We start from the raw sequence: 15549 nt of genomic DNA on the forward strand, positions 1-15549 counted from the left end.
TGCGGCTATCGTACCAGATGAATGATGCTGAAGAATTCGAGTGGATGCAGAAGCGCGGCGAGTAGGAACGATCCGAGAACGATCATGAGAAAGATGCCGTTGGGTCCGAAGAGGCTCGTTTGCACGACTTGTACGATGGTGCCGACCAGTACGACCATCATCGCAATAGCAAACAGCGCCGTCAGCAGGCTGGCCAGCTTCACCTGTATCAATAGACGGATGCATGGATGAATGGATGGATGCACGGATGCATGGATGCATGGACGAATGCATGGACGGATGCATGGATGCATGGATGGATGCATGCATGGATGGATGCATGGATGAATGCATGGACGGATGCATGGATGCATGGATGCTATGGATGCTATGGCATGCATGGATGCATGGATGCAGGATGGATGGATGGCGATGGATGCCATGGCATGCATGGATGCATGGATGCATGATGCATGATGGCTTATGGTACATGGATGATGCATGGATGCATGCATGGATGCGCGATTGCATGGATGGATGCTGCATGGCACTGGCATGCATGGAATGATGCATGGATGGATGCATGGATGGATGCCATGGATGGATGCAGATGAATGGATGGATGCATGAATGGATGGATGCATGGATGGATGGATGCATGGATGCGATGGATGCATGGATGCATGTGCATGGATGGATGGATGCATGGATGCATGGATGCATGGATTGCATGGATGCATGGATGCCATCGGATGGATGGATGCATGGATGGCAATGGATGCATGGATGGATAGATGCATGGATGGATGAATGCATGAATGCATGGATGGATGGATGGATGGATGGATGAATGGATGGATGGATGGATGCATGGATGGATGGATGCATGGATGGATGGATGGATGACATGAATGGATGCGATGGATGGATGGATGGATGAATGAATGGATGGCATGGAATGGCATGCGATGGCATGGATGGATGCATTGGATGCATGCATGGCATGCCGAGCATGGATTAAATAATTAATATATAAATAAATCAATACAGTCGAGTAACATAAATTCGCCGTACTACAACTTTCATCGTTCCTATATAATTTTTGATAGTTGGTTGGGATAACTTCGAAATGTTAGAATTTGCAATAAATCATCCTCGTAGACATTACGTACGTTTATCGGACGTATAGCTTTATTGGCTCCATAATACCTCTCTAAGGGCGGCAGAATTGCTTGGCGACAAAAGACTGCAGGATGAGCACGCGTACCTGCTGTTTCGCGGGATCCGTAGAATACATGTAAACATGAAGATGACTACGGTGTGAGATTGACGAATGAAGCCACCACATGCACTGCCTCATCGACGTCGCTGCGCTCTGCCAACAGGCTTATCGCTTGCTCGTTATACGCACGCTCACCCACAATGCAGGCACAAAGGCAGGCATGCGCATACGCACAAGGTTACGCACATAAGTACGTGCGCACTTGCGCACTTGCGCACTTTTTACGCACGCACTTTCGTACGCACGCACACATACACACACGCACGACGTACACACGCACGCTCGACCGCACTCACACGCACGCACGCACGCACGCACGCGCTCGCTCACGTAGATTTAAAAAACACATTACTGCTTGTGCACAGGCTATTTTATGAAAAGATTTCAGGATAGCTTAGAGTAGATAAGTTCACCAGATCTAGATCATGATCATTGTTATTACGTAAGCGCAAAGAATGCGTTGCCCGTAGCCAGAGCTGAATTCGGCAACGTTATCGAATTTTAGACAAAATTAGTTTGTTAATAATAATAATAATAATAATAATAATAATTATATATTAATGCCTGCTGTTGGGGGCACTATGCTCTCATAGTGTTGCTGAGGGAAGATAGTGCCGAGCGGTAGCGAGGCACTATCCTTCCCAAAGCAAACACTATGAGAGCATAGTGCCCCCAACAGCAGGCATTAATGTTTTTAGTGCATCACATGACTATGCAATCTACTTTCATGCGTATATACCTTCTTTATACTCCCTAATTTGCCGGTGCATTCGATGTAACAAAACGCTCGACAACAAACACAATCGCCATTAATTCCAAATCTTGCGTGGCGCCCAGACGCAGGAGATTCGTGACGTAAACACCAATGCGTTATAATAACAATGCGTCGCGCAGCGATAGTGCCCGCTCAGGCGGGCACTATCTCTTCATTAATGCCTGCTGCGTTATCCAATGAGATTGCCAGCGATTCATCACGTCATGCACTAATAATCATTATTATCATTATTATCATTATTATCATTATTATCATTATTATCATTATTATCATTATTATCATTATTATCATTATTATCATTATTATCATTATTATCATTATTATCATTTATTATTCATTATTATTCATTATCATTATCATTACATTATTATTATTATTATTATTATTATTATAATATTAGAAGAAGGCTGCCTACGGTTGGTAGCGCGGCGGTCAGAGCGCCAACGACCATAATGAATGTGATGCCAGGTCCGACCAGTGTGGCGAATAGCAGCAGTCCTTGATAGAGCACGTACAGCCACGAGATAGTTGGATTCTTCCGGACCATCGAGCGAGAGTCTGCAACGACGAGATATATATTCACACCGCACGACGACAATAATTGCAGTAAATACATGAAGTAATTCGAACAAATATTGCGCGTATGATTTCTAATATTTTCCTTCCCTTTAAAATGAAGAAATATCGCATTAACACACTTCAGTTAATGTTAACGTTCCTTTATTTGTCCACATCACCAAAGTAATCAACTGTATGCCATGCCGAAACGTAATCGAATTGTACATGCATGTACGACAAATTACAGGAGTATAGGCTACGTGATGGGCGGATGATGTTCACACGAATTTTCGAAAAGGGACATTAACACGGAGATCGATACGCCAAAATCATTTCGGGCACTGTTAGAAAGCTCAGGTACGGTGTACGGTTGGTTACACATACTCTTCATTACGGTTGGTTTCACATATTATACACTTCACCGGTCTCATCACATATCTTAATTGTGTCATAAACGCCAGCGTTTTTCAGCATTATCTAACGCTCTTTAATCTCCGCTTGGATCCCTCGCGCAAAAGGCGACAGACTATATGTTATACTTCGGTCTTACTCAGCAGCAGATCAATGATGTTGGCCAGCGTAGACGGGATCCAGCGTCGACGCTGGTTGTAGAACTCGGATAGCGTCTCTGGAGCCTGAGTGTAGCCATCAGCCGCGGCGCAATACTCAATCCGAAACCCAGCCTGCAGCAAGAGGGTGGACAGCCACCTATCGGAGAACCAACCATGTCACCGAAATGTTTCGATCCCATGTCTCATCATTGATGATCGATTGATAACAGGTTATTGTCAATAGCAGCGCGGCTTGAAACAGGTTATGAAAATATGAGGTCTATTCCAGTGAGATACTCACGAAGTATATTTACCTCGTTAATAAATTAGAATTGAGAGATCCTTACGTACAGGTATGAACCTAGCTGAGACTCATTCAAATGTAAAAGAGCTGTAACTTATGCCGCGTTCAGCACTTCATCTTTGCAACAGTTTTCGTCTTTGAGAGTGTATTTTAAGAGTTGCATGCTTTGGAAGTATTTGAACCTCTTCTCTGGACTTTCTTTTCTTTTCTTTGGACTCTTCTGGACTTGCCAAAGTTATTCGCCATGTTCAAACCAATCAACCGTAATGCCCTCAACCACCATACTACGATTTTCCGCTAACACCGTTCTTGTCCCTGCTTCTACCTATACCCCACTCTTGTCTCGCCTCCTTCGCTGCTCATTGCCCTACCCACCGCTAACACACGCCTACCTTCACATGTCCCCATGCGTAATAATATGGGGTGATACTCCATTAGGAGTGTTCCCAACTTTAATGTCATTAATGGTCATAATAATATACATATATATATATATATATATATGGTTATGGTCATGGTCATATATTAGTTTGTGGTTTAATGTCATTTAGGTTAGGGTTAGGGTTAGGGTTAGGGTTAGGGTTAGGGTTAGGGTCAGGGTCAGGGTTAGGGTTAGGGTCAGAGTCAGAGTCAGAGTCAGGGTTAGGGTTAGGGTTAGGGTTAGCCATAATATGAGTGTGACTCGCCTGTCCTCTCCCTGGTTGTACTGTATCCACTCAGCAGCCGTCTGCGCCTTATTGTTGTAACGACCAATGATCTCCCTCGTCATGATGGAGCTGCCGCGAAACAACGAGAAACATCCGGGACTACACAGCACGCAGCCAATCATGTGCTCGGTGGATTTCTGCAGCCAATGCCCGATGGCGTACTCGAACCGTTGGTACCACAACATGGGACCTGTGACGGACGGAGAAATAACAATGAAGACATACATGTGATGTTTATCTATTATAGACATCTTATTTAGCTATTTAGCTATTGGTATATTTAGCTATTCGTAATATGTGTAAGGACCGCTCACTCACGAACCGAGTGTGAGCGCATTATAAGCAGTAAGAAGATCGGATTGAGCGCAGCATATAAAGCACCTGCATTCCCTGTATCTCCTTCTTCAAACTAGTAGATGAGTGGCAAAGTGATGACCCGAAAATACTAAAACCAGCACTAGAATATGTTAGAAAGGCATTATCAATTAGAGAAAGTAAAATAAATAATGCTAACTTGTAGACAGAATTTCCTTATCTACAGGACTTCCCTGCACATTCCAAAAGAGAATGCGCAGATTGCGGGGCGCAGCAGGCAGTCCTGCCTATAAGCCATATCGGAAAGTCCCCGCCGCCATATTGAGATCAGATAAGAGGGATGATAAGTTGCCTATAGGCTATATATAACAAAGTTACGATAGTACTAGTCTAGGATTTTGATCTATAATTCTCTTCACTAACATCGTACTTCAATTCACAAGTGCGTTTCTGTTTACAGAAACATTTACACATATGATTGTGGTCATTTGGGATATTTTGCAATGTTTGTGTTAATGCAAAAACTAAAAACGCACGAATGTGTTTTTAATCATGTTATTAATCATGTACTTCCCGTAGAGCGGCGCGGCCAATTTATACCTTTTTTTCTATCACCTAAATAACCTAAATAACCTAAATAACCTAAATAACCTAAATAACAAAGCCGGACTTTCCGATATCACTTACTAGTTTTAGCTTCGTTAGGCAGCTCATGATTGTAATAATAGCTGAGCGCACTGCGTATCGTCCGCAGTCGTTTAACGCACAGGCACTTGGAGCGTTTCAATAAAATATAATGCTAAATAAATACAGACAATTTCCTGTAAATGCCGTGCAAATGCTCCTCTGCAACACACATGTACACCGCATGCACGCTGCCGCACACTGACACATAAATATATAGTTATGTTATTTATTTTATGTGTCATATTTATGTGTTAATGTGCGGCACCGTGCATGCGGTGTACATGTGTGTTGCAGAGGAGCATTTGCACGGCATTTACCGGAAATTGTCGGCAATAATAGGCGAAAGAGAGTAGAGAAACATTAAGACTTTGGTAGTAAATAGATTTCGTATTTATTTAGCATTATATTTTATTGAAACGCTCCAAGTGCCTGTGGCCGCAGCAACACCAGGACGCGCTCTCACCTCTGCCGACGGGGTGCACGCGGCCGCACGCGGCGCCCACGTTAATGTTCTTCTTCATGAGGTCAATGAGCATGAGCAAGGCCGCCGGCTTGAAGCTGACGTCGCCATCAAGCAGCAGCAGGTAGGTGTTGTCGGCGGCCGCCTGCTTTACCGCAGTGCTGCCATCTAGCTGGTCGAGAAGCTTCCATCCGAGCAGGTAGTACAGGTACATAACCTGCGCGCGCCAAGTCAGCAGACGTTCGTCTACGTTACACCGAGTTTACATAACATGACATACTACACATATCTATATAAATAAATATATACACATGTATATATTAATATACATACAAAAGATACAAAAGGGTATATCTAGAGAGAGAGGTGAGAGGGAAGGGGGGGAGGGGAGAGATTGAGAAAGAGCGAGAGAGAGAGAGCGAGAGAGAGAGAGAGAGAGAGAGAGAGAGAGAGAGAGAGAGAGAGGAAGCGAGAGAGAGAAATGGGGAGAACAAGACGGGGATAGAGGAGAGAAAAAGGGTTGGAAAGATGAAATGTACGAGAAATAGATAGCGAAAGAAAGGATGGCAAATAGATAAAACTACCAAGTGAGAGCGAGACAGGCATGAAGACAGGGGAAGAAAGAGAGAGACGGAGTAGACGACGGCAACGGCATCGGCGGCGGCGATGGTGACGAAGTCGGTGACAGTGACGGCGATGGTGACGGAGTCGGTGACAGTGACGGGGACATAGACGGTGACGGTGACAGTGACGGGGACGTAGACGGGGACGTAGACGGAGACTGTGACAGAGACGGACACAGAGACGGACACAGAGACGGGGACGTAGACGGGGACGGTGACGGAGTCGGTGACAGTGACGGGGACGTAGACGGGGACGGTGACGGTGACGGACACAGAGACGGAGACGGAGGCGGTGACAGTGACGGCGACGGAAACGGGGACGGAGACGTAGACGGTGACGGTGACGGTGACGGTGACGGAGACTGTGACAGAGACAGAGACGGACACATAGACGGACACATAGACGGAGACGGTGACGGTGACGGTGACGGTGACGGTAACGGCGACGGTGACGGAGACTGTGACAGAGACGGACACATAGACGGACACATAGACGGAGACGGTGACGGAGACAGTGACGGAGACAGTGACGGAGACGGTGACGGAGACGGTGACGGAGACGGTGACAGAGACGGACACATAGACGGACACATAGACGGAGACGGTGACGGAGCCGCTGATGGAGACAGTGACGGAGACGGTTACGAAGACGCTGACGGAGACGGTGACGGAGACGCTGACAGAGACTGTGACGGAGAAAGAGAGAGAGAGGAGGGGGCGAGAGACAGGGAGAGACACCAGTGTGCTTTACCTGACTCCAGCGCTTTTTCTTACGAATAAGGTTTTGATCTTTAAGATGCACTATTAGCTGGTTTCCGCCTGGCAGTTCCCACTGCAGACGGCCGCCGTAAGGTGTCGCTATCTTCTGGTAGGTTGGTTCGTATGCGGCTCCAGTCACTGACCTGTATAGCAAAACATCGCCAGTTGATGTCACTACATAGTAGCAGAATGCAGTGTCATTTTACATAAAGACGACATCCATAAATAGTACTCTGTAAACTGCTGTGAACACCAGAAGTTGTCATACCATGTCAGTAAATGGTTATGAATACTAATAGGTGGCAGTAAACGATAGTAGATAATATATTCCATTTGCTATGGATAATCGCTAGTAGATGGCAGCACATGTTACTTCGGGTCTGCGTGCGCGTTACCTTGCCGCCTCGCCCACCGTCGAGATGAATTGTCGCACGAATTCGTTGAGCAGACGCTGACCACCGACCGTCTCCATGGCGTCGTCAAAAAACACGTGCGCCTCGAATTCGTAATAGTCGTCGTCTTTCCGGTCGAAGTAGGTGCGGGCCAGTCGCCGAGCACTCTGGTCTTGATCGCAGCTGATAGGCGATGACACAGCGCCGACATTACTATTCGTTAGTACACAGCTTATACCGGGATGGCTCAGGGCTGCTTTACATTCACGCTTACGTTTACTTACATTTCATGGTTTATGCTAACATAGTGTTGAATAACGATGAATCGAATTCAACACAACGTGGGTTAACACAAAACATATATTGGCATAGAGCACGAATTAGCGTAACGCAACTAAATAATACTAAAATTTATAACAGAACAGAACAGTGGATTTTGGTAAGTTTGACGATATAAATCTATGGCCACAACTATATATATATATATATATATATATATATATTTATATTTATATTTATAAATTGATAAACAAATAAATAAATAAATATATATATATATATATTTATGATTATATATATATATACTTATGTATAGTAAAAAACATATATGAAAACAAATCACATATTGAATGCAGATTTTTTATTTACATTTATTTCTCTTAATTTTATTGATTCGCAACATTTTCGCGAATTAATCCATAACATGTCGAACACTTACCGAAATATGGATTTCATCAGCCCTTTCATTTCGTTCGCCGTCTCGTGCCACATAGTGGCACAGAAGTATAGTAGCGTCGTAATGTCATCCAAATTCTTAGACGGCTCTTCGGCGGAAACTTTGCTGTTGACGAGCTCATCCCAGTCTAATGTGTCCGGGATTATTCCCAGTGTGGTGTTTCTGATCTACACGCAAAACATAACCACGACAACTTAGGAATTGGCGCGCGCGATGTTTTTCGATTTAAAACAGCGTTCGAGTGAGTTGGTAGAAAACGGCGGCCGCGGTCGTGGTTTGCTGCTCGCCGTGTCGTGTACGCACCCCACCAAGCAGCTCTCTGTTTTGCTTCCTCTCGTCTCGCGCCCTGTTTAGCTGCATGCCAACATCAAAGAGGAGACTGCAGTAAAATGGTCTCACAAAGATCCTGAAGAATATACAATGTATAAAAAAAAAATATAAAAAAAATAAAATAAAAATAAAAATAAATGAATTAATAAATAGATTCATATAATGATGAGTTTTCAATGGGTATCTAACACCAGACGCTCCCGAGTCCCGTTATACAGAGGGACTCTACCACTTTCTTCGTAACGAAAGGAAATGATTACAAATATTATCAGCTTCGCAGCGTTATAACTTTTATTATGTTGTACTTGCTTGTTCGACTTTGCCAGACGTTCGATACATGGCGTCCATATGTGCGATGTGATCCAGAATTGCGAAGCTACCCAGAAAAACCACATCCAGCCGTAGTATTCCATGATGTAGGTAACGTTCTTCGATCCTTCCTTCAATGTTAATAAAAATAGCAAGAATATTAATAACATATAATAATACTAGTGCGTTCGCGATATTATAGCATCATAAACCTTAAGACGAAACTCGAAGACTTGTACATAGGGTTACAAATTAGTGTCTAATGTTTTTATGGAGTTAAGATCAAGGCGTGTTGAATATTTACGATTAAAACTACACAATAATAAAAGTTGGACCAGCTAAAACAGAAGCTGATAAACGATTGAAGATTATATATATATATACAACATTGCCGAAACAGACGTTCCACAATTAACATGAAAATGTTCCCTCCCTCCGTGGCAAGTAACACTCAGCATTAAAGAAAAGCTGTGATAGTAAAAGCTCAAATGTCGATGCGAGCGCGACAACGATCAAGAAATTTTCTATGGCGCCGTTGCGCGATGAAACAAACGTGATTCATGCTTTGTATTGGTCGTCATTCAAACGCATTTGGATGTATGTTGGACTTCAAGATAGAATTACAACTGTGACGAAAATTATAGATTTCTCTATGCATATAGATAACGTGATAGCCCCTCCCCCCCACGATGTAGAACTTATCGCTAACCGATCAAGAGGCACGGGGCAGAGTAACACCAGATGGCGCTCCTACCTTATCCGGGCAGTTCCAGTAAAACTCTTCGGTCGCCGGTAGAAGAGAGACGATGGGATCTCTGAAGAAGCAGCGCACGCACAGCAGAACAACCGTCGCCAGCGTCGACAGCACGATGGGCAGCGAGAAGCTGAACAACTGAATCTTAATCTTGCAGACGAGTCGCACCGTCGCGTAACCGAGCAACGACGCGGCGCCCTGAACGATGGTTGTGTACACGACTACCGCCGGAATGTCGCCGAAGATGCTTTTAGCGCCACCTGGTGCTCCGGCCACCCCGGCGAAGAAGGCCGTAATGCCGAGGCCGGCGACGATCTTCCAGACGTTGACGAGGAAGTAAGTCTTGTGGCGCGCGCCTAGTAAGTAAGTAAAAACTTTATTTAACGACGGTAAAACATGTTAGGTACATGCAGACACAATAAAATGGCGCGGACCTATCTTCCACATGGCCGTCCCACAGCAATAGAACAGTTAAATATTATATAAATACACAATAAGAGTTGAAGTACTTAAGAGTAAAATTGTACGGGGTAAGTTGAGCACAATGGGCCCTATTGATAGGGCAAGCTTATCTTTAGACGGACTTTAAAAGAAGAAAATTTAATAGTGGGGCATATCGAACGTCAGGAGGTAAATTATTCCACTCATATGCCGCAGCACACCGAAAAGATTTTCTTAGCATTTCAGTGCGTGCACGGGACGGATACAAACGCGCTTCATCTGCACACACACTACGCGTCCGTCTGGATCTCAATCCATGTTTAAAAGTATAAAAAAAACCGTGCCTCGCATCTCATTGCGGGTTTTCCCCAGCTGGGAGAGGATCGGGATGGCGGAGGCTTCGCTGACAAACGTCTCCCAGTAGCTGAGCGAGATGCAGATGAGAGATGCCGTGGCGATGCCCGCATTGAGCGCATCGAGGGTGAGAAAGAGCCACGCGAAAACCGTACCCTGCAAGACAAGCGTCAAACACCGCCAGGAAAATTATAAATAAATAAATCAATAAATAAATCAATAAATCACTATATCTGAAATGTTTCATTCAGACGGCACAGATTTGTCATCTATATTCATATACGTATGTGCTAAACTACCACTAATATAGCTAGTATTATTTATCGACCCCAGTTGTGTTTCTGACGTTCGAGTGTGGTCAACACATTTTCACACAAAATAAGGAAACTTCAAAGTGATGGCCAAACCTAAGACAGGCTGATATATTATAATGCATGAATGCTAGATAAGCGCTGAATGCGTACGGCATAATTATATTCCTATGGTAAAGTGTTTTAAGCAATAGACGACTGATGCTATGAACGAAATTGAATTCTTTCAAATATCAGTCATATTTCGAACTGAAAATATTTTTCACCGTATTGCGAGATAGGAAGCGTTAGCGGGCTCTATCAGCCCCACATCCAGTATTTTAGCTAGCAGTGGTGACATCAAAGACATTTGTGTTAGCAATAAACTAATTGTTTTGTCTTATGGCAGTCCCTACATGTGACATTCGACTACAGGGAGAGGGAAGGGGCGAGGAAACAGGGGAGATACATATCTTTCGGCTCGCTCACCTGCAAGGCAATGGCAAGCACATCGAGCAGAATTTGCGCGACACCCCAGCGCTCCCGGCGGCCATGATTAAGCAGACGCATAACCCCTGGTATGAAGCAGATGCCGCTCGTTACCATGGCACCGTAGACAGCGTCAATGCGCGGCAGCACGCGCAAGGCGAACGTGTAAACACCGAGGGTGTGCAAGGTCTCCACGCTGACCACCTGCAATGTCATAGATCTACCTTGCACAGCTGTAACGTGACACGAAAATCTGCTCGAAACACTTGTCGTGCGACAACTCTGTACAACGCACATGCAATTTGACAACGCTGTCTAATGTACCCATATGTTGATAACTCAGAACACCACACCTGTAATTTGAAAACCTTGTGGAGCACACCTGTAATGTGACAATTCTGTCTAACGCGTATGCGATTTGACGTCATGTCTACTAACAGACGTTTAATATGGTAATTTTAACGCTATCTGCGACACTGGCAATGTGACAACTTCAGCAGTTTCAAACACACCTATAATGCGACAGGTCTGATTGACACACCTGTAATGTGACAGCTCTAGCCTTATCTATATTGTAACAGCTTTGTCTGACACATCTTTAATGTGACCACTTTTCCCTTGTCGAACATATCTATTATGTTACAGATCTGCCTGACAGATGTGTAATATGACAACCTCGAGAACCTTGTCAAACACATCTAATATTGTTATATTCCTGCTTGACATTCTTGCTGCCAAAATGGTGAATGATCTCTCATGTTTAATATGCAAATTAATCCGTCCTAGAGAAATGCAGCATCAGTAATTATAGGAGTAATATTTGTAAAAAGTGAATACATAGCGTTTCGTTCGGCGTTTGTGCGAGCGTAGCACAATCTATGAGCGAGATAAACTAGCATGTAATGCACGTAAACGCAGATAATTATATATATATAAAAGATATGTATATATATGTTTATATCCGTCATAACGCCCATTGACACATATCAAGATAATTATCGTACTGCTAATTATTTATCTCGTTCATAGATGGTGCTACGCTCGCACCACCGCCGAACGAAACGCTAAATCTTCACGATATTTCCCCATAGTGTCGAGCACATAAACCGAATGTTTTTTTAAATCCAGCACAAAAGTTGTGCGGTATAAACGCAGCACGAGTGAGAGCGATCGCACGTGGGGATAATCGCGTGCAACTATTGTCTAGAATGCAGTCTTGCTTCACTCACCAGGAGGAAGAGGCCGACGGAAGGCCACGGCGTGTTACGGAACATCATCACCTTGCAGCAGCGGTAGAGGCTGAGAGCGTGCGGCACGCTCACGACTATCCACAGCGACAGAAACCACGTCGGCGAGCTGCGCGCACCGTTGGCGCCAGCGTCGGCCGCCGTCGGCCACTCGATGAAGATTTGCGACACGATGAGGAAGAAGGAGATCTTCGACACGCATGCGCAGACGAACACCAGCAGGCACGTGACGACGTAGAGCATCAGCTTGATGAAGCGAAGCGCCTTTTGGTTGTAGGTGGCGCCAGTAGACATGTCGTCCGGACTGTAGGAGACGTCGTTGAAGACATCCCACTTGCGGTCTTCCCAATACGAATCGTCCGCAGGCCTACAGATGGCAGTGGAGTGCACACGCAGCGCCGGCCAAAGCAAGACGGCAAAAAATTGAACAATTTATCGATATTAGTTAAGTCCCCGATGTAGGCGGGGCAGTGTACACGGATGCCACGAGTATATGACGGGAGTATGAATCTTTTTTAAATATCTTTCAAGAAGACGTTGCAATCGAGCAGCATCATCAGCATCAGCATCAGCATCAGCAGAATCATCAGCATCAGCATCAGCATTAGCATCATCATTAGCATCATCATCAGCATCAGCATCAGCATCAGCATCAGCATCAGCATCAGCATCAGCATCAGCAGCATCAGCCGCATCGGCAGCATCAGCAGCATCAGCAGCAGAAGTAATGGCAATAGCAGTAGCAGTAACAGCAGTAGCAACAACAGTAGCAGCAACAAAAGCAGCAGCAGCAGCACCACCACCACCATCATCATTAGCAGCAACAACAACAACCACACCCGCAACAGAAGCAGCAACAGCAGCAGCAACAACAACAGCAACACCACCACCTCCAGCACCACCACAACCACCACCATCAGCAGCAGCAGCGGCAGCAGCGGCAGCAGCAGCAGCAGCAGCAGCAGCAGCAGCATCAGCAACACCACCACCTCCAGCACCACCACAACCACCACCATCAGCAGCAGCAGCGGCAGCAGCAGCAGCGGCAGCAGTAGCAACAACAACAACAACAACAACAACACCAGTAGCAGCAGTAGCAGCAGCAGCAGCAGTAGCAGCAGTAGTAGTAGCAGCAGCAGCAGCAGTAGCAGCAGCAGCAGCAGTAGCAGCAGTAGTAGTAGCAGCAGCAGCAGCAACAGCAGCAACATCAGCGGGTTGCCGGATACAGCTGACCAAACCCATATAGGATGATCGGGTTTCGCGTCCACAAGACAAAACTTTATTTATATCTTCTACGGCTAAAAGTAAAATTCCTAAATAAAACACGAAAAACGCGTGAAACCACGAACTTCGCAAATCATTATTTACGTCGACTGCCAATCATCATTCGGTTGGCTAATAGACGCGACGCAGTACGTTTAACTAGTGCGCATGCATAACATAACATATATAATACCTGCTGTGGTTGGTATTTCCGCTCTGGCCCTGCGTGGTCCCATGGCTCTTCGCGCTCGCCTGTACGTGTTGTAAAAGAGATGAGATTCCGGATATGCCCAGCCGAGCAACCCGCCATGTTTTATTCATGGCCGCCTGAATTCTGAGCCTCTACGCGTTATCTAATCTATCCGCGAGTAAGAAACAATGGCCCAGGTGCGGAATATCTGTACAAATCTGTATAATGGCCGACAATAAACGCATTAACCGAATGCGGGATTCACGTTTTGCAGATAATAAGCAAGAGTAACGGCGTGCCGGCTTTTATTCAGTCTATACGCGGCATGGTGTCGACGTGAATGTAAATTTATTTTATTATATTATTTGTTATTCAACGCGTTTATGCATTTAGCATTGAATATTTTCATGCGGTCAGACAACCGGGCTTATGGCTCGTAAAGTTAATAATATATGTGCGTCAGTCGCGTTAGATATCATCTGTAACCGTAAAGCTAGCCGGGAAAGGCAGATCGGCGCTTAGTCTCTCGCTCGTAAAGCGAGTTTTAAGTGGAAGACGAGAATCGGGTCGGCATTGCAAGCAGAACGTCGATAATACGAGCCGAATAACGGCCGTATAATACACGTCGCCGCCTCGTTCGCTTTATGACGATCATGAGATCTCGCGTACGTCGAGAATAACACGCCGGCGCGTGGGAACCGGCGAAGACATTTGATCGATGTGAAATGTTAATGGCTCGACTGCTATTTGCTTTCTCCTTCTCCCCCTAGCTCCTTCTCCTTCTCTGTCTCTCTCTCTCTCTCTCTCTCTCTCTCTTTCTCTCACTCTCTCGCTCGCTCTCTCTCTCTCTCTCGCTCTCTCTCTCTCTCTCTGTATCTACCACCTCTTTCACTGATGATGAGATACCTCGATGTGCATCAGCGCTGAGCACGTATATCAGTTAACGATCACATTGCAATAGCCAACGATTAAAACGCATATCGCGCGGAAGCTTCTCAAAACATCAGCTATGAAGATGTGCGATCTATGTGATGTATTATATATATTTTATACAATTTATATGGTATAATATCATGATAATTATGTCTCTACGTGGCTGGTGAGAGCATCGTATTGGTGCTTTCCTGCGCTAGCACAATTGCACATGAAACGCACCACATGGCGCGGGAAGTATCCATTGTCGCTGAAACAACAGTATCCAGTATCTCTCTACGCAAGCTCTCTACATAAGTCCTACTTAAAGAAATAAAAAAGAAAGTTTCGTAGACACCGTGCGCAGTAACAGAACATTCGGAAGGCTGTCGACATTTCTACAGCTATATACTTACACCTGTAGCAGAATTCGTATTGCTGGGTTGTTTGCTGGCCATCGTCGGTGACTATACGTTGTCACAGTCCGCCATATGTAAGCTAGAGCTTGTTCTTTGTATACGACACCGTCACCCGTATGGTAAATGCTGACGTAGCGACTCAAGATGTCACGTGATCGAAGCCAAACGATCGGATGCACAATTCCACACCTGGTGTCGCGTGAGAGAACTTCGACAAAAATGAAAGGATAACCGCGCGAGGGGTGTTTTTGGCGCGTAAAAATGAGATGGATTTTGTGTTTATTTATAATAATGTTTATAATAATGTTTATAATAATGTTTATAATAATGATTCACGTCGACGTACATGTGAATTTTATTTGACACATGTATACGAACTCTTCTCTTCTATCCCCTCCCCACCCCCCGCACTCACGTCAACGT

At 45.0% G+C, this 15549-nt stretch overlaps 1 protein-coding gene across 1 annotated transcript in view; it reads right to left on the reverse strand.

The window, feature by feature from the left end:
• Positions 1-15253, reverse strand: part of LOC106806877 — a 17458-nt gene extending 2205 nt beyond the window's left edge. The window contains exons 1-15 of the mRNA XM_014809016.1: positions 15124-15253; positions 13799-13857; positions 12325-12709; positions 11096-11299; positions 10307-10472; positions 9522-9877; positions 8768-8898; positions 8432-8534; positions 8111-8295; positions 7396-7575; positions 6993-7143; positions 5622-5835; positions 4136-4346; positions 3145-3302; positions 2452-2594 (exon numbers count right to left, since the gene is read on the reverse strand). Coding sequence (XP_014664502.1) covers positions 2452-2594; positions 3145-3302; positions 4136-4346; positions 5622-5835; positions 6993-7143; positions 7396-7575; positions 8111-8295; positions 8432-8534; positions 8768-8898; positions 9522-9877; positions 10307-10472; positions 11096-11299; positions 12325-12709; positions 13799-13857; positions 15124-15165 — 2688 coding nt within the window. The 5' untranslated portion in view covers positions 15166-15253. The remainder of the gene's footprint in view (positions 1-2451; positions 2595-3144; positions 3303-4135; positions 4347-5621; positions 5836-6992; positions 7144-7395; positions 7576-8110; positions 8296-8431; positions 8535-8767; positions 8899-9521; positions 9878-10306; positions 10473-11095; positions 11300-12324; positions 12710-13798; positions 13858-15123) is intronic.
• Positions 15254-15549: the final 296 nt, after the last annotated feature.

Source organism: Priapulus caudatus, unplaced genomic scaffold (assembly GCF_000485595.1).
Source record: "Priapulus caudatus unplaced genomic scaffold, Priapulus_caudatus-5.0.1 Scaffold183, whole genome shotgun sequence".
NCBI classification, from domain to species: Eukaryota; Metazoa; Priapulida; class Priapulimorpha; order Priapulimorphida; family Priapulidae; genus Priapulus; species Priapulus caudatus.